Source organism: Cryptotermes secundus, unplaced genomic scaffold (genome assembly GCF_002891405.2).
Source record: "Cryptotermes secundus unplaced genomic scaffold, Csec_1.0 scaffold42, whole genome shotgun sequence".
Taxonomy (NCBI): Eukaryota; Metazoa; Arthropoda; class Insecta; order Blattodea; family Kalotermitidae; genus Cryptotermes; species Cryptotermes secundus.
In genome coordinates this window covers 591,979-616,022 of record NW_019720161.1, presented here as the reverse complement: position 1 = coordinate 616,022, position 24,044 = coordinate 591,979, and the positions used below count along the sequence as shown (strand labels likewise).

Sequence of the window (24,044 nt, the reverse complement as noted above, 5' to 3'; positions counted from 1 at the left end):
GGATCGAACCCGGGCCGCCGCAATTGGAAGCCGGCGACTAACCGCCTGAGCTATGGCACGGTGCCTTTCCTTCTGCAACCGTCCAAGTCAACCTGACCTGCCTGGTCGGGGTTAGCTGATGATGTGTGGATGAGTATAGATAGGTTACTCAGCTGGTAAAATTCTGACTCTTGATTCTGCCTCCAAAAGTTGCATTAATGGGGAAACACCGATCACGCGCCATACGACAAGCCACAATGATTAAACTTTGATGGCATGGCGACTGAAACAAGAGACGTAAAGAACCAGAACTTCGTTTCAAGAAGTGAAGGTCAAGCTTTATTCTATCAATTTAAACGAGTAAAACAGGCACTAGAACTTGTTTTACGACGTCAAGGACAACGGAGATTCAGGCATGAGAAATTCTAAACAGTTTCTGCACTGGAATCTGAGCCTTCAGTTCCACGTTACGTTCAGAATATCACACAGTACCGAGCCTTAGACCGGTCTCTGCGCAACGTTGTTTAAAGCTGCCTAATTACGTATATGTGTACATTCAAACCAAAAAGCAGTCATTATATCTCACTCCCATCGGAATTTACAGCGTTCCCCCTGGTGTCTCTACGGGCTGATAAACTATGTAGCATCGTCATCCACCTGCTTTATTTCCGTGTTCTGAAGTTGGACCAATTCAAATATGAACACCGTGAAACAGTTACACTGAAAGCAAACAAAACATACTCTGTTTATTCGATGTAGGCTGTAGAATTAGTACTATTACGAGAACATATACACTGCGCATGCTCGAAGGTGAGTAAACGGGAAGTGCGGGTACGTAACCTTGCAAACAGGCAAGGCGTATACAAATCATTTCTTCCTAAGTAGATCATAGTGTAACGTCGTGTAGTCTGGTAGAAGTTCACAGACACTTCGGCAGCTCTTATTACCTCCAACTTCAGGGTTACGGGGTAAGCTGAACAATCAAGTAGCTCGTATTTCATGTGTATTCATCTCGCAGAAGCTCGAGGAATCTCTGAACTCGGGGGGAAAAAATTCAAACTCATACTACAAGCGTTCTGATTGGGTCGTATTCAGGTACATATAGCATAACGGAATGGGGGGAAAACCGCCCAATCAGGCAAAATGTTTCTCTGTTTCACATCACGATTTTAACCCAAGGGCAACAAAAAGGAGCCCCCCCCCCCACATACATTATTGTTGTTCTCTTTATTCTCCTTTTCCATATTACAGTTTTTCTCTTCTATCTTCTCCATTATCTTTCACTGCTGTTTGTTCTCTTTGTTTTATCACCTTCCTTTCCTTCTGTCTCTTCTTCATCTTCTCCTTTCCCTCCTCCTACAACTCTTATTCTTCCTTTCCTACACAATATCCTTTTTACCTCCTTTGCCCTTCTTTTCTACTACCTCTTCTTTATACTTTTCCCTTCTTCCTAGTACTCTTTTTGAAACTGCTTCATGTAATTTTCATCGTCATTTTCTATTTTTTCTGTCTTCTTTTTTTTTTTTACTTCATTTTCTCTTCCTACTTCTATCCTTTCCTCCTTAATCTAATATTTCAATTTTTCATTTTCTTTTCTCCTTCTACTGTTCCTTACTTTCTCTTCCTCCATCTTGAGTACGCTCATCCACACAACTGTCCGGTTGAGAGAAGAGTTCTATCTTCTGGGATATAACGCCGTGTAGTCTGGTAAAAAATCAACTGACGTTTCGGAAGAGTATATCAGGATCGAAAAATCAACCACGCAAGAAACCAGCATGAGGCAGGCAACGAACAGGCTTCCGCCAGGAGATGAGCCTTCCCAGTCACAACTGTCAGCACCTCAGCGCCGCTAATATGAGACAGGTTTACGAAGGCGATGACCGAGAAGTGAGAAATGCTCCTGACCTGCTATGAAGATGGATCGGAGAGGACCATGCGAAGTGCCAAGCTTTGCGATCAATGAACAGACACGATAAGCAAACAGACAACTTGCTGGGTTCAACATGTTTGCATAGCTGTTTCTTATTTTAATTGACACGTCTTCTCCTGGCTAGGGGCCCATGTTCTTCAGCTCTGCTTCTGTAAATTTGGGAAAGAAGTCCTCGTACTGGCCTCTTCCTTAAACGAATATTCGACGTAAAACGTAATACAATAACACACGCCAACATCAATCATAAAGGTAAAGCTTTCTCTGTAACAGGCTTTGGAGGCTCTTAGGGTTGTGAGACGTCGAGGCTCCCACATTTTCTAGACAATTGGCTCACAGATAGCGATAATGTTGCCAGCCTTACGCGCCGGCCGCCCTTTACCCCTAAGGAAGATTCCTGGTACTCATTTCTATTAGAGGCTGAGTCGACATTAAGTCCCAATGACCTCATCGGGTAACGAACTTGTAGCATAATGCCTCAACCAATTATGCTACAGCGTGCCACAAAATCAATCTCAGACGGGCCCAATAAAGAATATTCATTTTTCTATTCTGTTCAGCTGAAGAACTTAGGGACAGTTTCCGAAAACGCAGTGGTCTGAATAAAGATGGAAGAGGGAGAAAGTACAAAATAATTTTAATCCAGAAATAAGACACCATAGAGTTAGGCTACCAGTTCATGCAGTTGTGTATTGCGGGATGAATACGTACTACAGTTCTGTAGTAACGCCGCTGAAAATTATAATCTCCGTGCATCTGTTCCGCAGTGCAGTAGGTCACATGACACGTATGAGGTTAATGTATTCCACAATTGCGTGCTTAGTACAAAATGGTCCTCTGGCCCAAGGTTGCAACACATTTTACTCTACATGTCATTCGGTCACGTGTTATAACACAACCCGCACTGCGAGTTATAACCTGTGGAGGTACTGTGTGCCCAATATGCATGCTGAAGTATCTGACAACATGAGATGGGCGTTAATATTCAATTACTTCCTATTTTCGCAGTAACAAATTTAGTTTTGACATTGATAAGACGTGGATTGTATTTTCGGAATCAAATGATGTAATATTTATATCTAAAACATGTTTCTGTCTAGCCGTAGGCGATGAACAGTCAGTGCACAAAATCTGAGCGGGAAAAGACCGTTACTGTGAGAAAGAGAGAAAGATATAACCTAGGAATGAGACAGAGCATTCTGTATATGTGCGAAGCATAACATGTCCTGCTATTACAGTGAGCAAGCGACGGTACACGTGACTTGGGTGACCCGGTCAGATTTTGCGCGCCTATTCTGAGCATTTCCTATACTGCAGTAAGCGTTAATAATCACCAGTGTGAACTAACGCCGACCAAACGTAATGATGTAACTCAACATGCAAAGTTTTCGGTTGAGGTCTCCTCCCATGTCAGCATTACCGTTGCACATGGCAGCCTTCATGGCGCCCCGCACTACACAGCGGGCTTTGTGCAATAACAGCATATGTACCTATTATTATTGTGCAGTCTAGGTAGAAATAATTAAAATTTAAAAAATTAAATTCGATTTGAGGTTCTCACGGTGATGACAACGAACAGCACGGTCTTCAGGGTTGTAACGCCGTACTTATGTGAAATATCTGGCTTTCTCCTGTCACCTCCATCTTCAGGGTGGAAACTAAGTTTTCAGCCTGCATCTACTAGTTTATTTCTTAGTTTAGTATTCGACCATCAAGATTGAAGCGATGTTCCTCCGAAACGTCGGTAAACTACCAGAACATAAGGTGTCACGCCCCAGAAGATAGTATTCTGTAACCGCACCACTGCCATCCACTCATTAAATTTAATTAAGTTTATTAGTTAAAAATTTAATTGTTTCACAGTGGGATGTAATGAAAAAGTCAGTGAGACATAGGCCTATTCTTGCGTGTAAGAATTAGCTTATTCTCAAACTTGCAGTAAAACAGGAAGAACCCCTGTGGATATTTCTGAGAATTTTAGTGTAACTGCGGCAGTCTTTGAGAATTCGAAACTTGACAGCTTCGGCAACTCGTAATTCTTAAGGAGGACGACCAGAGACTGAAGCCAAGCGTAGCATCCATCAAGGGCCTGTCGAAAGTTACGTTAAGTCTTTAAGGGCTAAAATCCAAAGTCACAGTGAGCTGATTGGAAATCAGGGAAATATAGTGAACTCCATAATTTCAAAAACGTCCAATCACTAGAATTTATGGGTGTGACAGAGCCAAGAAGCTGATAGGCCAAGGACCTCACGGTTTGGAGGGAAGTCACACACCGGCTCTCTTTGAATACAGAAGCAAAACTTGTGTTAGTCAGCTGAAAATTTATTGTCAGTACTTATAAGCATTAGTAGCCAAGTTGTAAGTTATAAATAATAAGGCTACAAGCAAAAAGTGTTGTGCTTCAAAGAAGCAAGTTGCAGGAATAATTAGATTGAGTAAGAAAGGGCATAGCCGGTCACGGTAGCCGAGCGGTCTAAGGCATGTACTGTCCTCGCTCGCTTGGAAACCGAAATCGTGGGTTCGAATCCCACTCAGGGCATGGATATTTAGTTTGTGTGTGTGCGTTTCTCTGTGTTTGTGTACAGGTAGAGGCCTTGCGACGAGCTGATCACCCGCCCAAGGAGTCCTACCGAATGTGTAAAGATCTAGAAAACCCCAAGTGAACAGAGAAGTTCATGGAGGTAGGCCTAGGCCCACTGCGGCTGTAGTGCCAAGGGGGAAAAAAAGGGCATAAATGTTTAATAATAAACCAGTTAAACAACTTGATATGTGCGTGTGTAGCTTTGAGTTTATTTCCTGTCTTATCGGAGTTGAGGCCCGCTAAAAGCTCTGAGAAAAAGAGACCCTCAGCTCTACCGAAAACAACAGACCTCACCTCCTTATAAAATAAACACAACCTGAGATAATTACTAGTACGCGCGAAAGAGGCAGCAAAGAGTGGTGAAAGAGCGTGGGAAGAGAAAGATGACAAAGTGACGCCAGACGGAGGGGCCATACGCCTCTTCACAGCTCAGGAACACGATGGTTCGAAACAATCGGATAAATTGTGTGTATGACCGCATATTGTCCAATAAATGTACCTTCATGTTAATCAGCATTTGTTTACTGTTGGTGGTTAAATGGTAAGTTCACGAGAGCTGTATAAACAGCAGAAAATACCAGTAATGAGATTTTACCGATCTGCACTGTTAGCGTGTGGCGTGTTGAGCCTTCCCATGTTTGCGTGTTCAATGTCAGGGCAGCCCAGCGGCCGGTTCGTGTGTGGAAATGCAACGCTATGCGAAATTACTGCTGCACTTTTGCTGCAGTGTCTGTTCCGTGAGAGGGTCGGCCTGAATCCATTTGAGCACAAACATCGTTCTCTTGTTTTTGCCGTTCCTGTCGTTACCAACACCTCTACTGCTCCTACTGCCAGTCCTACTGGAAAAAAGAAAACTGCTTACCGCTACTACTAGAACTACCAATCCTGCCAGACCTGCTACTGCAGTACCTCTGCCACTCCCGCTATACTTACTACCAGTTGTCCTAGTATTGTTGCCACTCCTGTTAGTATTTCTCCCACTCCTGCTATAATTACTGTCAGTCGTCCTACCACTGTTGCCACTCCTGTTGGCGTTTCTCCAACTCCTGCTATAATTACTGTCCTCCTAGTATTGTTGCCACTCCTGTTAGTATTACTGCTGCTACTACTACTACTACTACTACTACTACTACTACTACTACTACTACTACTACTACTACTGGTATCAGCTAACTCGGTATAGTGACAAGACTATGGGCTACGGAGGTTCGATACCTTTCGCCATAGTGAAATGGGAAACAACAGACAGAGGAACCAAAACCACTGATAGTAACAAGGGAAAGCTATCCCTGCAACAGGGCGTGGAGGCCCACAGGGGTTGTCAGACGTCGAGGCTCCCACATTTCCTAGACAATCGGCTCATAGATGGCGGTGAGGTTGTCAGCCTTACGCTGCGACCACCCTTTACCCCAGGAAGATTCCTGGTACTCATTTCTGTTAGAGGCTGAGTCGACCCCAGTGCCATGGTGCGGCTGGAAGGATAAGGTTAATTGAAAAATGTAACGACTTCATTGGGAATCGACTGCAAATATTACGTCTGCTCCAATTACTACTTCCAGTGCTACTTGTATCAGCTCAGTTCACGGGCTATCGGAGTATCTGGGATCAATTCCCTTCGCCATAGCGAAATGATGGACAATGCCCTGGGACAGCGGCTTCTGGAGGCAGATACAATAACGGGTGGTCGGTTATTGGGCCAGGCGCCTCAACATGTCCCTGCCTCATTATTATGTAAGTCGATTACTGCGGAACGGCGTCTCAGAGATGTGTATGTAATTAAATAACGCGAGGCCCGGGAGGCATCACGACCTTGCCATCGCAGGGCCGGAGACAACTGACCTAGGTAACAGGTTTGCGAAGGAATCTTTTTACTCCTTCGAAAGGCTTACTTGCCCTTCAAAACCATCCACAAAGGCCTTCCCATATAAGGTCCACTTATGTGAATGCATAATGTTACAACGGACATAACTGTTTGGATTTATAGGTACCGGTTTTTTTGTTTCTTTGGTATGGAGTACTGAGTTCGGTTCCTGCTGCGGTATTACTGTCTTTAATCATTTGCCCGAATGATCACTGACAAAAATTTTTCGGATCTGGTTGCGGAAGATGGAGGTAAGATATTCCTCGAAAATGTTGATGACTTTCTACCAGACTATATGGCGTAACGAGGAAGGCGGCAGCGTAGTTAGTTGAGGCACTATGCTACCAGGTCATGGATTTTTCAACTGACCTAATCCTTCCAGCCGCACTATGTCCCTGGGGTGGACTCAGCCTCTAACAGAAATGAGTACCAGGAATCTTCCTGGGGTAAAGGGTGGTCGGAGCGTAAGGCTGACAACCTCACCGCCATCTGTGAGCAGATTTTATAGAAAATGTGGGAGCCTCGACGTCTCACAACCCTATGGGTCTCCACGGCTTTTTACAGGGATACTTTACCTTTATTACATGGCGCAAAACCTCAAAAACACTGATCTCCATTTTAACACTATCATTCCTATGCATTCCTGCGTCTCCAGAGTGCTCTCTTCTGTTTGTCTGTTTGGCGACGTTGCTAACTCCGACTATATGGCGTAGAATGACTGGTTGACTGGAAAAGATGGAGAAGGAATGAGTCGCAGAATAATTTAAGGTACTTCACCGGGAATTTACATGGTAAGACTGAAGAAATCCACGAAAAACCTCGGTCACGACTACCAGTATTTCGGATTAGATTCGAAACATGTACCTCATGGATACAAATCAGAAGCATTTCCGCTCATGAAAACTTCTCTTTCGAGTATTCACAATAATATTACGTGTAAATTTATTTCCCCTCATGCTGCTTGCATGCTATTCCCACTTCATCCCTCGGGATTCGATTGCTCCAATATTTCATGAAGGCTATGTACACGTATAGATGTTTCTATACACGTTTAGTATATGTAATATTGACACGCCACTAGATCTATGTGGAGCCCGACTTAGCCCAGCACAGGTGAGCAGAATCACCTGATGGGGAACGTATCACCTCAGCCCCGCACTCTGGCGTGATATCCTCACATCTCATGCCCCCGTCCGCAATTAAGCAGCCTCAGATCTTCAGTTACAGCAATTCCTATTAACAGCGATGGGTCCATCTCACGCACTGTCCGCCCCTTCCGGACACAGAACGCAACACTGCGTGGTTCAGGGCAGTGGAAGGACAGTCGGAGGAAATCTGCTTCGTCTCTGTTATCATCTGAACCGTGATCAATTTCTCTCCTTCCCTTAACGCGACAGACCATGTTCCTAACCCGCACAAAATGAAGCTGCTCTGTAACTTGCACTGCCCGATGACATTTCGAAATTGCGTGAACTGTTACTCAGTTCCTGGCTCTACGGTTCTCCTAGAACCTTGACCACTTTTACAGCAGATGGCAGTTCTTCACTATCATTTGACTTTAGCCTCCACCTCTTCAGTTTCGCCTGTCGCAAATCATTCTCTACATCTTCCAGCTATCTAAATTTGAGGCCTCCAAATTTTCTTATAACTTTCGGCTTACTTTCAATGTCCCTTGCTGATCAATTCAGACCACATCCCCCCCCCAAAACATTTCAAACTTGGTTTTCCTATTACTGTCCCACATATGGAGTGCATTAGGAAACGAACACTGATTTCTAGACTTTAAAGAATTTACGCAGTTTTCAGGAATTACGGACAAGAAAAGTAGTTTTTGGAAAGCCATTTTTCTGTCTGACTGTACGTCTGTCTCGCTAGCGCTTTAAGGGTTAGACAGGTTTTATTTACATTCGATACTAAAAAGTTTGGTCCCAGTAGCCGCGCGGTCTAAGGCATGAACTATTTCCCTCGCTCGGACGCTGGAATCATGGGTTCGAATCCCACTAAGGCATGGATGTTTGATGTGTGTATGCGTTTATTCTATGTCTGTGTTGAGGCAGAGGCCTTGCGACGGGCTGATCACTCATCCAAGGAGTCCTACAGTCTTATGAGAAATGATTACGGAACTAAATAAGAGGCCTGGGCCCTGAATGGGCTCTAAGACCTATTGAAAAAAATAACAAGTTTACCTTTCATATGTGGGTAATTGACGAATATGAATATTCCGGTTCCAAAAATATGGGCCATTCCCAAGAAATACGAAACAAAACTGATTTTATTGAAAATGGATATTACGATCTTGATTAAATTTCAGTAACTTGTGGAGATCCTCTACCTAAACAAAACTGCATGGGTGGTATCTTGAGGAAAATAATGGCACTTCCTTTATATGAGAAAGTACGTCCAATGTCTTTGCACAGATTTAATATTGTCATGATTTTATGGACTGCATACAGACGGGGTTTCGGTTGGTAACTGAGTTTACTGAACACTTACAGAACGTAACTACAGGTAACTATAGCGCTATCGCTAATTCACACGCTCTGCAGCTCACTACAGCACGTACTAAGTCATCCTTTTTTAAAGATAATATTAGCAATCAGGATTACATTTGATTCTATAAGCTAATTTGCAGCAGTATTCTACTTGACGTGGAGAGGGCTTATCCATGGCTTATGCCATGTGTTTTCGTTTGAAACCTGAATCTTCACTAGTTGATGACATCCTATGATAGTATTGTTTACTTCTTTTTTGTCTGTTGGGATGGTTGGGTCGGTTGCCTCAGGAACGGTTGCTGTTGTAGATATCTGTTGTCATCACTCGTGCCAGACTGGCTCATTGATTGATCGTTGCAATACTGCTGCATTATCGCGTTATCAATTTGACTATCAGATAACGTTTTACAGCGGTCACCTCACTATAACTTTCATTATAAAGCACGTGCCTCACGGAGCGCTGTCAACGCCGGAGACCTCTCAAATTCTGTGTTCACGGCTTCACGTCCTTGCTGGCTGTCGCCTGTCTCAGCCACTCTTCAACCAACTCCACTCCACCAACTGACCTCAAATTGGTTGGTACAGTCATATAGCCTCGGAGCGGACGCAATAGAAAACACCGTTTCCCTGTTGATGTGGGTGACGCGGCATCACTGAGCACCTGGTGCCGGACCGAGTCGCAACACCGCTTCCCGCCTGCTGCGTGCGCAATCACTGCTACGCTGATAAGCTGTTTACTATGCCGTAACCTAGTAACGGCTCTCTACGTGCTACAATATCTTACCGGATCAAAGGTCTTATATAATTTCTTCAGTTCTTAGTTAGTTCTGGTGGTCCAACCCCTTCTTCCTCACACGTGGGATGTTAGTTTTGCGTGGACTGCCTCTCTAAACTTGCAAAAGGTAAATAGAAATTTTCGCAGCGCCAGGATCTTCGGCAAGATAAGCAGACCGGTCACTTAAATTCTGGACCTGCAGTTAGTTCCTCTTTAGGTTCCCTAGCGGCGGGACTACAACGACCACATGAATGAGAAATTGTACCGCTGTATAATTTAATGACACTTATACTTTTAAATTTAAAAGCACAAACTTGGATACAGATTATATCGCCCGTAACAGATTATGTAAATGTACCACAAAATTCGTGCATAGTTTATGTTCCTCTTACAGACAAATGCCGTAACCTGAGTACATAAGTGTACTAAGTCCATAACCCCATTTTTCGGGAAGTTGAGTGTGAGGTTAGGGAATCAACTGCAGTTTAAATAAACCCCACTTTTCGGGAAGTTGAGTGTGAGGTTAGGGAATCAACTGCAGGTTAAATGTGACTCAGAACAACGCACTTGAAGCTCTGGAAGTGTTTGGGGAATCTGTAAAGTGCACAGAACACTTCAATACTCACACGACAACATGCTAAAGTTATTATCATTCACTACTCCGCTGGTCACGGGTTCAAATCTCATCCCGGAAGATGATTATCTTTCTTGGTGTTCTCAGTCGCTCCAGCCAAATACCGGGAGAGTAACTCAAGTAATATCAGGACCGCTTCCTTCAACATAATTTCCCAATTATAAACTAATCATCCTAATCAGTTTCCTGGAGGGGCTGAGGAAAAACACGATAAGACTCGATAAAGATGGCTGACGTAAGGGTTGATATGTGAACCAAACAACTCCCGATTATGAAGGCAAGATAAAGCTGTCCGTATACTTAACTAATTAATTCAGGTGTATGGGGAAGTGAATGTATGGATCCACTTGGAGGTGAGTGGTCAACTTCACGCTCCGGCCCATGTCCCCGGGGAAGAGCTCACGGCAGTCATTTGATATGAAACTGGGTGGGCGCAGGGGTGTCAAAATTGGCAGAGGAGTACTTAGCTCACACACAAAACTAATCGGATTGTAACACAAAGAATGCACAATGCAAAGTAGTCCTGAATATAAGGACATGCTGGCATCTACTCGTGTGGTACTGAGACAGAATTTTTTTTTAATTTCCTGTATATTTACAATCTACTCAACATATTACGAGTATTTAGTAAATGTGATAAGTCAATTGACACTGTAGGTGTTGCCGGCCAGTGCCGGTTCACCTTATGTTACTTAACTAAGTCTTCGGGCCACTGTCTCTTGAGCCTTCTAGGTACAGTTTGATCACTAATGAGCTGGTTGATCAGTTTATTTTTGTGGTTCGTGTTCCTGTTTCTATATTTTGCGGCCTGAGAGTGTATTACTTCCTTGATGTATGGTATTTTTAAGTCCTCATGTAGGGTCTGGTTGGAGACGTACCATGGTGCATTTGTCATTATTCTTAAAATTTTTGATTGATAGTTCTGGAGTATTTTGATGTTGGTTGGTTTCGCGCATCCCCATAATTCTATACCATATGTCCATATGGGTTTTAGTATGACTTTGTATATGATTAGTTTGTTATCTAGAGACAGTTTGGATTTTTTGCCAATAAGCCAGTTCATTTTATTTGTTTTAATGTTGAGCTGTAGTTTTTTTGCCTTTATGTGCGCTTTCCACGTTAGCTTCTGATCAAGGTGTAGACCCAGGTACTTGACTTCATTTTTCCGAGGGATAAATTCACCGTTTAACATCGGTTGTGGGCTTTCTGTGGATCTAGTTGTGAAGTTTATATGGACACATTTGTCATTGTTGATTTTGATTTTCCATTTGTTGAGCCAATGTTGTAGGATGTTGAGATGGTTCTGAAGCTTTTTGGAAGCAGCTATGGGATTCTGGTCCAGCGCCAAGATCGCAGTGTCGTCAGCGAATGTGGCCATGGTGGTCTCATTGGCGGTAGGTATGTCAGCTGTATACAGAAGGTACAAGAGCGGACCCAAGACACTGCCTTGGGGTACTCCGGCTTTTATGGGATAGTAGTTAGTTTCAACTTTCGTTGTCTTGATGTCGAAGTATCTGTTCGACAGGTAGGACTTTAGTAGCAGGAACAGTTGACTAGGCATAATCTTTTTTATTTTATATAAGAGTCCTTGGTGCCAGACTTTGTCGAATGCCTGCTGTATGTCCAGGAATACCGCTGCACATACTTTTTTGTTTTCTAGTCCATCTCTTATTGCGTGAACTATTCTGTGACATTGTTGTATAGTTGAATGTCCTTCTCTGAATCCGAACTGGTGGATTGGTATGAGGTTATCAGGATTAGATAGCTCTAGAATCCTGTTTTGAAGTAATCGTTCAAATATCTTGGAGAGCACTGGCAGTAGGCTGATGGGTCTGTAAGAAGTTGCTTCCGTAGGAGGTTTACCAGGTTTTGCAATCATAATGATTTGAGCAAACTTCCATTGTTCAGGAAAGTAGGATAGATGCAGCATTCTGTTGTATAAGGTGGTTAGGAAAACTATCGCTTTTCTTGGTAGATGCTTGAGCGTTTCCCCTACTATTAGGTCATGTCCTGGGGTCTTGTGTGAATTCGTGATTTTAATCTGAGTGATGACTTCGTTTGGTGTAATAGTTCGAATTGGTGGTGACAGTTGACACGGGGAATCAAGATAGGAATTTATTTCTTCATCCTCTTGGTTATTTAGAGGGGTGAAAGTTCTGACAAGATGTTCAGCATATATTTGTGCTTTTTCGGAATTGGATCTGGCCCACGTCCCATCTTCTCGCCTTAGCGGAGCTATCGGAGTTGTGGGTCTTTTGAGTTTCTTGGTAGCTCTCCATAATGAGTGGTCGTTAGGTTCCAGATTTGTGATGTAGTATTCGAAAGTTTCGTTGTTGAAGTCTTGGATAGTAGCATGGAGTTTGTGGGTAAGTCTGTTGAGATACCTTTTGTCGTTGGGATTTCTTGTGGTTTGCCATATTCTGCGTGCTCTCCGTTTTTCCAGGACCATTTCTTTGATGCGTAGTGGTAAATTATTTTCTATTGTTTTTTGACAGTGTGGGGGTGTTGCGTTCCAAGCAGCCTTTTGGAGAAGTACTGTAAAGTCGTGAACTGCTTTTTCGATTTCGTCATGTTCCTTTAATCGTGTATTGGGTTTGATACGTTGGTTTATGTATTCTTGGTATTTTTCCCAGTTTGTTTTTTTGGTGCATAGGTGGGGGACAGTTTCCTTGGTCAGTATTTCAGTGCTTACCGTTATGATAATAGGGCTGTGGTCAGAGCTAAGATCAAAGCTCGATTTTATGTCACAGTGAGTACTTGGTATTTTCTTGGTGATTGCAAAGTCAAGAAGGTCAGGTATTCTATTCCTGTCAGCAGGCCAGTATGTCGGTTCACCGGTGGAGAGATAATCCAAGTTGTTCTGTTGAATTGCTCGTAGTAACATGTTACCTTTATGTGTTGTAAGCCTGGAGCCCCAAGTGGTGTGTTTGGCGTTCCAGTCGCCTGCCGCTATGAAGTGGGATCCTAGTGTGTTAAAGTATTGTTGATACTCTTGTGTTGTAATCTTGTGTTTAGGAGGACTGTATATCGCAGCAATGGTGAGTGTCCAGATAGTGGTTTGTATTTTAACTTTTGCACTCTGTATCTTGTCAGTTATATACGGATTTAATTCGTGGTGTCTGAGAGAATTTTTAATTATTATTGCCGATCCGCCATGACCTCTTCCGTCAGGATGATTCGCGTAGTATACCGTATAATTTGGTATTTTGATTACCGTTCTGTTAGTAGCATGGCTTTCGGATATTAAAAGGATGTCAACTTTATTCATGTTTAGAAAAATTTTTATTTCATGGGTGTGGTTCGATAGTCCGTTAGAGTTCCAGGCGGCTATTATTAGCGTCTTATACGTCAATGGACGATTTTACTGATGACAGTGGTAAGCATGTTCAGGATCATGCTATTCTGATTTATCAACTGGTTAAACATTTCTTTGAATTGATTAAGAAAACTCGTCAATGTAGTTGTTAGTATTTCGGTTTCGTTGTTCTCTGCTGATGTGTTTGTATTGTTGCGCGCAATTTGAGCATATGTGGGCTTTCTGCTTTGTTGTGGGTTCAGCGGTGTAGTGGTTGTGGATATTAGTCCGAATTGATGTTGATCTTGCCGTTGCTGGTTCTGTTGTCTGATGAGCGAAGAATTTCTATTGTTGTTAGTCTTTAGATTTCTTAGATCCTGATATACTGAGCAGCCTTTGAAATTTGCAGGATGGTCACCATTGCATAAGGCGCAAGTGGCTGGGATGCTTCTTGGTTTTTTACAGGTCCTTGAGTCATGTGCACGACCACATCTGACACAATTATATGGTTTTGTGCAATACGTTCTTGAGTGACCATATCTCTGACATCTCATGCATTGGATTATGTCGTTTCTTTTTCTAGGTGGTTCCACTATTATCCTTGTGTGGCATAGGAATTCAATGTTGTATATGTCTTTATTATTGTTATGTGGTTCTAGGTCAGCGTAGAATAGAGGTAGCGGGTTTTTGGTTATCCTGTGTTTAATATTGACTATATTTCTGATCTGATGTCCTTTGGCGCTAAGTTCTTCCTTGATCTCTTCTGCTTGTGTGGTTGGATGAAGACCTCTAATTACTACACGGTAGGCCCTGTCTTCTTTCAGTTGATAGGTATGGAAGACTATTCCTTCCTCCCTTAAATGATGGACTAATTTTCTGTATGCTTCAACGGTTTTTAAGTTGATTTTAACTGTATTTTCGGTGGTTGTTCTGGTGTAATATTGTTCATCAGCTACAATTTTTGAGAGAGATTCAGTCATGGCTTTGAAGTTTGTGACTCCATATATGTAGATGGGAGGGGGTTTGTGTTCTTGTGGTTGTTGGTGTCTTTCTACGGTTGGTTCTGGGTCGTCTTCTTTATTATCACTGGATTTTTCTAGCGGTTGGTATCTGTTGGATGTGCTGGTCTCTTCGGTGGTCACATTTATTTCGTTGTGTCTTTTGCGTCTTTTCCTTTTGTTGTCAACATACTGCCAGGGATGTTTATCTGTTGGGGCACCCCTGTTCTGCATGTCTTCTTCCTCGCTGGACATTGAATAATCAAGTAGATCATAATTGTTGGTGTCCGTTTGGAGTGGTTGCATGGGGGTAGTCGCTGTTGGGGTGGTGTGTCTGGGTGGTATCTGCGATAATTGCTGGTCCTGGTTGTAGTGTCTTGTGTATGGATTTGGGTGATTCGGAATGTAGGTATTTACGTTCATGTTGGGTTGAGGTTGGATGATGGGTGAATAGTGTATATTAGGGTGACCCTGTATGTTTTGAGGGTAGAGAATGTTTGATTGACCCGGTACATTTGAGGTATATTGGGTGTTCGTTGGGTACTGTGTGTTTATGGATGTGTTTGTTTGCCCCTGTAGATTAGGATGATGGTAATACATACTGTTATTCAAGTCTGTTTCGCATTGGAGCATTTAACCAGTCGTCCCAGCGAGGTGATCACTACTGCTTTCAAACAGTATACACGTTCTCAATACTTGTTTACTATTCTGTAGTCAGCAGAGCACTCCGCACTTGTTCACTACTCGGAAGTCAGATGAACACTGAGACAGAAATAGCAGGTTCTTCCAAACGTTGGTACCTATGTATCGCTCCAACTACGTGCTATCAACCAGCAAGCTGGATGAGGAGGTAACGTCTCTGACTTATCTCCGAGCGGTGCCCGGTTCGAGTCTCGGTCGGGACACCAATTACCCTGAAGTTTACCTTAGTATGTCCAGGCGAATGCTGGCAAGTACAATGAAATAGCCGCGGCCGGTTATACCCACACCAACCACTGATCATCCTACCATTCACCGCAACATTTGACCCTTTAGAGAATGACTGGTCGGTTGGGTAAACCGCTTCTAGTCCTAGCCAGCACAGATCTGAACCCCATGGTTTGCTGTGTCGTGATTCTAGGAGTCGTGTAGTTGACTTTAAAGACTGACTGCTAAATTGTTGCTGGCCCTCGCCAGCACAGTGAATCTTACTTCCGAGCACTGCGGAACCCATGACCCAATTTTACTGTGTGATGGCCCTCGCCAGAACAGTGATTCTTACTTCCGAGCACTGCGGAACCCATGGCCCAATTTTACTGTCTGATGGCCCAGGAAGCCTTAACAATAACACATTACGCCTCCGCAACGAATGTTTTGCTGTTTAGTTACTAACTTATGGAGCTGCCAATGTGACCCGAAGCTTCATTGCCGTGTCCGCAAGAGCCCTCCACTGGTCCCTATCCTTAGCCAGATCAATCCAATCCATATCATCCCATCCTATCTCTCTGAGATCCATTTTAATATGGTCAACCCAACTACGTCTTGGTCTTACCAGTGGTCTCTTTCCTTCTGGCTTTCCCACCAATATCCTATGTGCATTTCTCTTCTCCCCCATTCGTGCTACATGTCCTGCCCACATCATCCTCCTTGACTTTATCATTTTAATAACACTTGGAGAAGAGTACAAGTTATGAAGCTCCTCATTATGCAGTTTTCCCCGACCTCCTGTCACTTCATCTCTCTTCAGTCCAGATATTCTCCTCAACACCCTGTTCTCTAACACCCTCAGTCTATGCCATGCTGTTTAGGGAGGAAAAAATGGATTTTCAATGCGAGAATCATACCATAAACACATAAATACGCTCTGTGGGCAGAATCCAGAGTTCTATGTTACAGCAAATGTTACATACAGCAATCACCGGGATTCAAAGTGTTAATAAACCACACAGTAAACCACAAACATAAAGTGAGAGATCGAATGTAGGCCTCTCTTTGTTACACATCATCAGTAACTGAGAATTTACCGTTTCGCAAAACTGCAACAGGATCGTGATATGCTCAAAGTAGCTCATTTCCTTACCGAGCTCAACTCGGAGACAAATTCCCACTTATGCAGGAAACATATATCCATATAAAGAAGCCAGCAGACAGTACAGCAGCAGTTATTCTTCTGTTTAATGGTCTGGGCACAGGGGAAAAAGACGCAATGTAAGAACAAGGTGACCATGGACACGTTAATAGAGTTGAGTGACCTTTTCAAACTTCCTGAATACGAGACAAGTCATGGATCGGTTCGTGGGACTGCAGTATTTCATATGATGTATACTTCGGATATCTTGTTACATGGCCGGTATAACTAATGCCAGTGATCGCTATAAAGTAAGATAATACTTTACCTTAAACAGTAGTTTCCAACCTGAGGGGCGCGCTACCACAGTGGGGCTTGACTCCTTGAGAACAAAATTAATTTGCAATGTCAAATTTGGCTGGAAGAATTCTCTTTAGCTACAGAACATCATAGGCCGCCTTTGTGGTCTAGTGGTCAGAGTTCCTGATTATAGCCCCAGAGGTCCCGGGTTCGATTCCCGGCGCTACCAGATTTTCTTAGAAGTAGTGGGTCTGGAACGGGGTTCACTCACCCCCATGAGGATATTTCTGAGCTACTTGAACATAAAAGTAGCGGCTCCGGTCTGGAAAACCGAGGATCCGTTGCGCTGACCACATGACACCCTCTATCCGTAAAAGTTGGCACTAACATCGCCGACAGGCGGCGGTCGCCCGGTCGGTATAGTTCGCTTGCGGACTAAAAAGCCACGGAGTTTATTTTTAGTTTTTTACAGACCATTGAATGGATCTTAAAAGAATAGGATTGGATGGGATGGTATGGATTCGATTGATCTGGCTCAAGACAGGGAGCCGAGGACAGTTCTTGTGAACAGGGTAATGAACCTTCGGGTTCCTCAAAATGCTCAGAAATTGAGTAGCTGCAGAATTGGCGGCTCCTCAAGAAGCGCACAGGTCCATGAGTAAGTAAGTAAGTAAGTAAGTACAGAAGATCATTTCTTCCCAAGACGGGGCGTGAAGCTGACCACTCACATTCATCTAGTGCCGAGATCAAGAATGGTGGAGCTATAACTCCAGTCCGCTATATGTCTTCGTGGTGAACGGCACGGGGAAATCTTTAGCTTTTAACATAATATTAAATTGTAAACAATTCAGAGATAGTGTAGCACCTTTACACTTTTTTAATTTTATGTTCATTTTACATAGCTCAGGGGCACGCGGTTGCGTAGTTGGTTGAGGCAATATGCTACAAGCCGGAAGGTTGCGGGTTCAAATCCCGATGAGGTCATTGATTTTTTTTTTTCAACTGACCCAATTCTTCCAGCCGCACTATGGCCCTGGGGTCGACTCAGCCTCTAACAGAAATGAGTACCAGGAATATTCTTGGGGGTAAAGGACGGCAACGGTTGTAACGGCAACCATGGTCTGAGATGTGTGTAGAACAGCCAGGGCCAGTCACAAATGTGGGGCCCCACCTCATATAATACTATTATACATAAACACGTGACTTAATGTTATTAGAATTTATCCCTGACTAATCAGCTCGAAACGCAACAATACAACTGACGGACAACAATGCAGACGTATTTTTTTAATTCCAAATTACATAATCAATGCGAATATGGAGACAAGGCTAAGAACAATAGAACAAGTCAATTAAACATAATTCCCACATTTATGCCTACTTATTATAAGGTAAAGTTGTCCATGGGCTTAATTAATTAAGCATCACGCCTTGAACACATATGAGGGAGGACGCGTATAGCTTCACCATTCTTGACCTCGGCACTGAGTGCTCAGCTTCACGTCCCTGCCGCTTCACCCCCGGTACCCAATATGTAGGACTCACTGACGCTGTGGGTTACAGAAAAAGTTCTTGCTCCTTCCGGGAATCGAACCTCTGCTGTACATCCCGTAGCCCGTCGCTATCCCTACTCCACGTTTTATAACTCTTCTTATACTATATGAGAGTATATCTAGGCACCCCTCTGGGCCAGGGACTAAGGAAAAATGGCCCTGCTAGCCCTCCCCTCCACATGGACTTTGTGGTAACTACATCTGTATAAATAACGTTTATGGATCGGGGAAACCCCGAGCAGGTACTCACCTCTTGACGTCATGTCATAGTTCCTTATTCTTCCATCAGGTTCGCTAGTAGCGTCAGTCTCCTCATCACTGTCAATGTGCGGTATCGAACCCACAAATTCGAACATGGGACTGGTCTGTATGGAAGTGTCCTTCTTCTCCACTTGATTCTGTTGCTGGCACACACACTGACAAGCGCACACCACACCTGTGTCCTCTGGGAGCACATCCTCGTCGCGACACCGAGGACACGGGAACGCCAAGGCGTCGAGAGGCACTCGCTCGATGGCCCTCTCGACAGACACCAACAGGCTCTGAAGGAGGCCGGGCAAATCATTACCGTCGTCAGCGGCAGCCATCTCCAACGCGACGGGCGTCTCTATAACAGAGTTTGGCGACGTTACAGCGAGTGTTCGACTGCTCAAGACTGCCTCCCACTTCCAGAAGAGGGCGAGCTCGACGTCGATGCCTCTGCCGCCCCGCACGCAAATGTATGAGTCGCGGTTTCTCAGCAGAGTGGGGTCCAACTCGCCCAGGTGAAGGATCACCCCGCTGTTTCCCAGCGACAAGGGCCAGCCTCGTGGGGCTACCACATCTCCGCTCTGAAACACAAACAGTTCAGCTATTAAAAGTCTGGTGGGCTACTTCAACCAAACAAAATAGTGGTTACCATATGTACACCTACTTTGACGTACTAAAAGTCCGCGTTCTGCCCACACAGTGTATTTGTGTGTTCCGTATGGTTCTCACAGTAAACAGCGACTGTTTCCCTAAACAGCATTGCTCTGTAGCGGAGACGTAATGTCTTTCCTGTAAGGTACGGACTGAATCTCTATATTATTTGTGTGTTCCGTATGGTTCTCACAATAAACAGCGACTGTTTCCCTAAATAGTATTAACCGGTTGAGCTTTGTAGCGGAGGCCTAATATATTTCCTGTGTGCCTCTTTTATTCAGAGAGTCAAACTAACCTGTTATGTTATAGAAGTTGTCTTTCCTGGTTACATGCCTTCCTGTTTCCCCTGCCACCCTGTCCGGCAACATCTTGCGACGTTTACACACTGGCAGACTTCGCGGCACTGGCCACTGAAATGCGCATGAAGGGGAAGTACAGAGCGAGTGGTGGGGATCTGCGTGAAAGGTGAATCATACGCCATATCCTTGCAACGCTAACTTCATCAAACCTAGATGCATCTTTTCTACGAAAAATTACGTCCTACAGTTATGAAATCTGGCCATACACATAATCGAATGTTCTCTGTATCTGTTGACTTCCTTTTTATAGTGGCTTATTTGTAACTGCATGCTTAAAATTCGTCCCTTAAAGATCGCTTTTTATAATTGATCTTTCAGAAAATGGTTTTAAAATAAGAAAAAAAATAGGACAGATAAAAGGATCGTAGCTGCTACATGGCTGAATTTTAATTAATATAAGTGAAGTACTGTCACTGGCTGTTGAGCTCAACACATAAATAAATAAAGAATTTAATTCAATCACCATCATCAATGGCTTTGGAGGGAAGAAATTACATCTTTGGGTTGTGTTCTACAGATCGAATACCAACACGCAGTAGTAGTAGTAGTAGTAGTAGTAGTAGTAGTAGTAGTAGTAGTAGTAAAAAATCGCAGCACAGCCAGTTAGGGCGAGGGCACACCAAGGAAACAGGCAACCGCAACGCAACCGCAATTTCCGAGAACTGTTATCAGCCTGAGGTGAACACATGTTACTGAATGGAGCAGCGCAAATTGAGGAAATTGCACAGCCATTTCCTCAATTTGCGCTGCTCCATTCAATAACATGTGTTCAACTCAGGCTGATAACACTTCTCGGAAATTGCGGTTGCGTTGCGGTTGCCAGTTTCCTTGGTGTGCCCTCCCCTGTACTTGTTCTCGTCTCCCCTTGGTTTAACAACAGGCGACAACGGAAAACAGTCCATTCAGCGAGTAGTGTATCTTGAATGGCATGCATTATATCAGTGCGCACACCACCACCTCCTCGCACCGCAGCTACTGACCATGTGATCCTGACTTACATCAGCATGTTAACCTGGCCTGTCAGTGCGTATGCAAATTCCATCTCGCATGGAGGGACGAACTGCGTTATCAGACACCGAGGGAGGGTTCCACCTTTACGGAACATGTCGCTCTTATATTGGTCATATGGTACACGCTCTTAACTGGTGGTTAATAACCTGAAGGGTAACAGGCTGAGCTCTGATACCTGCTTCAAGCTGGTTACTTGCTTGCTTACCCTGAAAATGAAGGTGACAAGTTCCTCCGAAACGTCGGTTGACTTTCAACATACTACACATCATTATATCCCAGAAGACAGAATTCTTCAAATCCTACATGGTTCATAACATGATAAGGAAGTTTCATTTTACAGAACCTGAGGAGTTTCTATCTTGCTTGCAGCGAGCTCTCACTTGGCTCTACCTCACCTCACTTCACTTCACTTCACTTCACTTCACTGCAATTGTCCGCTGCAACACAACCAGGGGTCCTAATCTAAGGAGGGTCACCGAATTCTCCAGATTTTAAAGACTCAAGGGAGAAGAAAAAGAAGTGGGGGTGGTACAAAACTCTTATCTCCGATTTTGAAGGTTCCCAGGCAGTGCCCGCTTTTCCTTCTGGTATAGGAGCATATAATCGGATAAAAAAAAAATATATGACGCTGGACGGGGTGCATTATAGTAAAATTTTTGCTAACGTTAGGAGGGCTATATTGTGGAGAAATTTTGATGTTACCACTGGGAGGCTGCATGTGAGGCATCCAGTGCAACGTGGAATTTTGGTACCAATTCAGCATTTGCTCTAGGACAGAGGAAAACCACGTAAAACATTGGTAGAGTTGGCCGGTCGCAGGACCTTAAGGGTGCAAACTGACTTCTAGCCAGCAGTCAGGCTTAAATACGCGAACCCTAACATTTGACCCTATCTGGCTGTTGCTTTATTTTAAAAGTTTACATATATGTTTCCTTCTAAGCAATGTATTAAGATTTAGTTCGGACCTCACAGGAAACACTCTGTTTCTCCGCTACAAAGCCCGGCCGATTAATGCTGTTCAGGAAAACAGTCGCTGTTTATTGTGAGAATTATATGGAACACACAAATAACACACTATTTGGCCAGAGACAGAGTTTTAATATGCTTAAGCGGGTGGTACGTATAGTAACCACTGGGCTTTAAAGGGTTAAAATGTAGTTGTATCCAAGCACAGTAACGACAAGTCAGTACGACTTAAAACAGATCATTTCGGAAAATACAGCTGCAGCTAGGGAAACACGGGGCGAAAATCTGCGTGACTGTACAGGGACATTTTATAGCTTAGTGTAGGTGTAGAGAGGCTGTAAAGCTATTTAGGTTCCTGCTGTCACCGTACAGCCTGATAGGGACCTGCAACAGTGTGCAGAACTGCACTTTCGTGACTGTACAGGAACGTTTTATAGCTTACCGTAGGTGTAGCGAGGCTGTAAAGCTACTTAGGTTCCTGCTGTCACTGTACAGCCTGATAGGGACCTGCAGCAGTGTGCAGAGCTGCACTTTTCGTGATTGTACAGGAACATTTTATAGCTTAGTGTAGGTGTAGAGAGGCTGTAAAACTATTTAGGTTCCTGCTGTCACCGTACAGCCTGATAGGGACCTGCAACAGTATGCAGAGCTGCTCTTTTCGTGACTGTACAGGAACATTTTATAGCTTACTGTAGGTGTAGAGAGGCTGTAAAGCTACTTAGGTTCCTGCTGTCACTGTACAGCCTGATAGGGACCTGCAGCAGTGTGCAGAGCTGCACTTTTCGTGATTGTACAGGAACATTTTATAGCTTAGTGTAGGTGTAGAGAGGCTGTAAAACTATTTAGGTTCCTGCTGTCACCGTACAGCCTGATAGGGACCTGCAACAGTATGCAGAGCTGCTCTTTTCGTGACTGTACAGGAACATTTTATAGCTTACTGTAGGTGTAGAGAGCTATTTAGGTTCCTGCTGTCACCGTACAGTCTGCTAGGAACCTGCAACAAGTTAACTCACTTAACTGAACATTAGCAATTGGTGAGGGCAAAGGATTACATTTATTTCAATCTAAAAATGGGAGGCATGAGCGTCTAGATAAAACTAAACGGGCTGCAGTGGTCAGAAAATTTGAAAGTACTGGGTTGGATCCACTGCTCGAATAAGTGTCCCAAAACTGCACTTCCGAGTATTCGCCGTTATTGAATAGACAAAGATGGGTGGGGGTGGGGGGTCCGACAGTGATTCCAGTCGTGATCTTCGTTTCCGCATGACCTCGCTTCGAGACAAGGATTCATTACTGATCCACATACATACATACATAGTACTACATACTCTCTCCATCTCTCTCTCACACACAAACAGATTAGCTTAGCACTGATATGTCTTTACTTGTATCCGGGACATGCCCAGTTCGAATCTCGGCAGGGCATCGGATGCAAGTACTAACTTGCACATTTACATAAATCAAGAAGCGGTAACCCTTTGACTTGTATTCAGGATGTCCAGAGTTCGATTATTGAATTAATTTGTAATGGATGATCAGAAGCTTTCATTTGAAACAGTATTTAGATGAATTAGGCAACCATAGGGGCCTCGCGGTCTAAGGCATGAACACTGGGATCTTAGGTTAGAATCCCACTCGTGGTATGGATGTCTGTGTTGATTAATCTGTGTTTCTGTCGTTCCGTGTGTAGGTAGCGGCCTTGCGACGTGCTGATCCCCCGTCCAAGGAGTCCCGAGTGTGTATTCATTCATTCATCAGTAATCTGTCAGATGACAGGTCCACAGCCTCTTCCAAAACAGTTTCTCCACTTAATGCGATCTTCTGTTTTTGGAAAGAGACTATCCAGGAATAGTGATAATGTGGTAGTTTTTCCATTTGCTTTCCACATCGCAGTACAACAGCCGTTCAAACCACTCTGGTCACGCCTGTTGCTATACGAACTTGAACCATCTCGAGCATCATTTTCTCTGTGCTTCAAGTCGCCGCTGATGACGCTGCTTCCGGCATCAGTTTTCGGTGTCTCTCTTCGTCTGATGCCTACCCTTTGACCTGTCCAGCAAGGGAGGCCCTGCCAGTAGCTACGCTACCGCTGGTATGGCTCTCAGGGTCCTTGGCATACTCAAACACCCTCACCACGAGGGGCGAGTGTGTATATGGTCAAGAAATTGAAAAAGCTGCCTAGGCCTAACAAAGGGCTGTAGGGCACAACACCATCCTTTCGTAACCCTCCGTCCCACCTCCACTCTCGTACAGAAGTTCACAAAAACTTACCAAGCGGCGATTATCACACGCACCACCTTGTTTACCCAGACTCCGTACTTTGCCAATGGCTTGTACTTATGGGTTTCATATGATTTTCAGAA

At 43.9% G+C, this 24,044-nt stretch overlaps 1 protein-coding gene across 3 annotated transcripts in view; it reads right to left on the bottom strand.

Moving 5' to 3' along the window:
• The window catches only part of LOC111866921, a 503,991-nt gene that overhangs the window by 200,225 nt on the left and 279,722 nt on the right, over positions 1-24,044 (bottom strand). For all 3 annotated transcript variants that reach the window (XM_023856294.2, XM_023856311.2, XM_023856303.1), the window contains one exon: positions 18,693-19,272. In XM_023856294.2, coding sequence (XP_023712062.1) covers positions 18,693-19,272 — 580 coding nt within the window. The remainder of the gene's footprint in view (positions 1-18,692; positions 19,273-24,044) is intronic.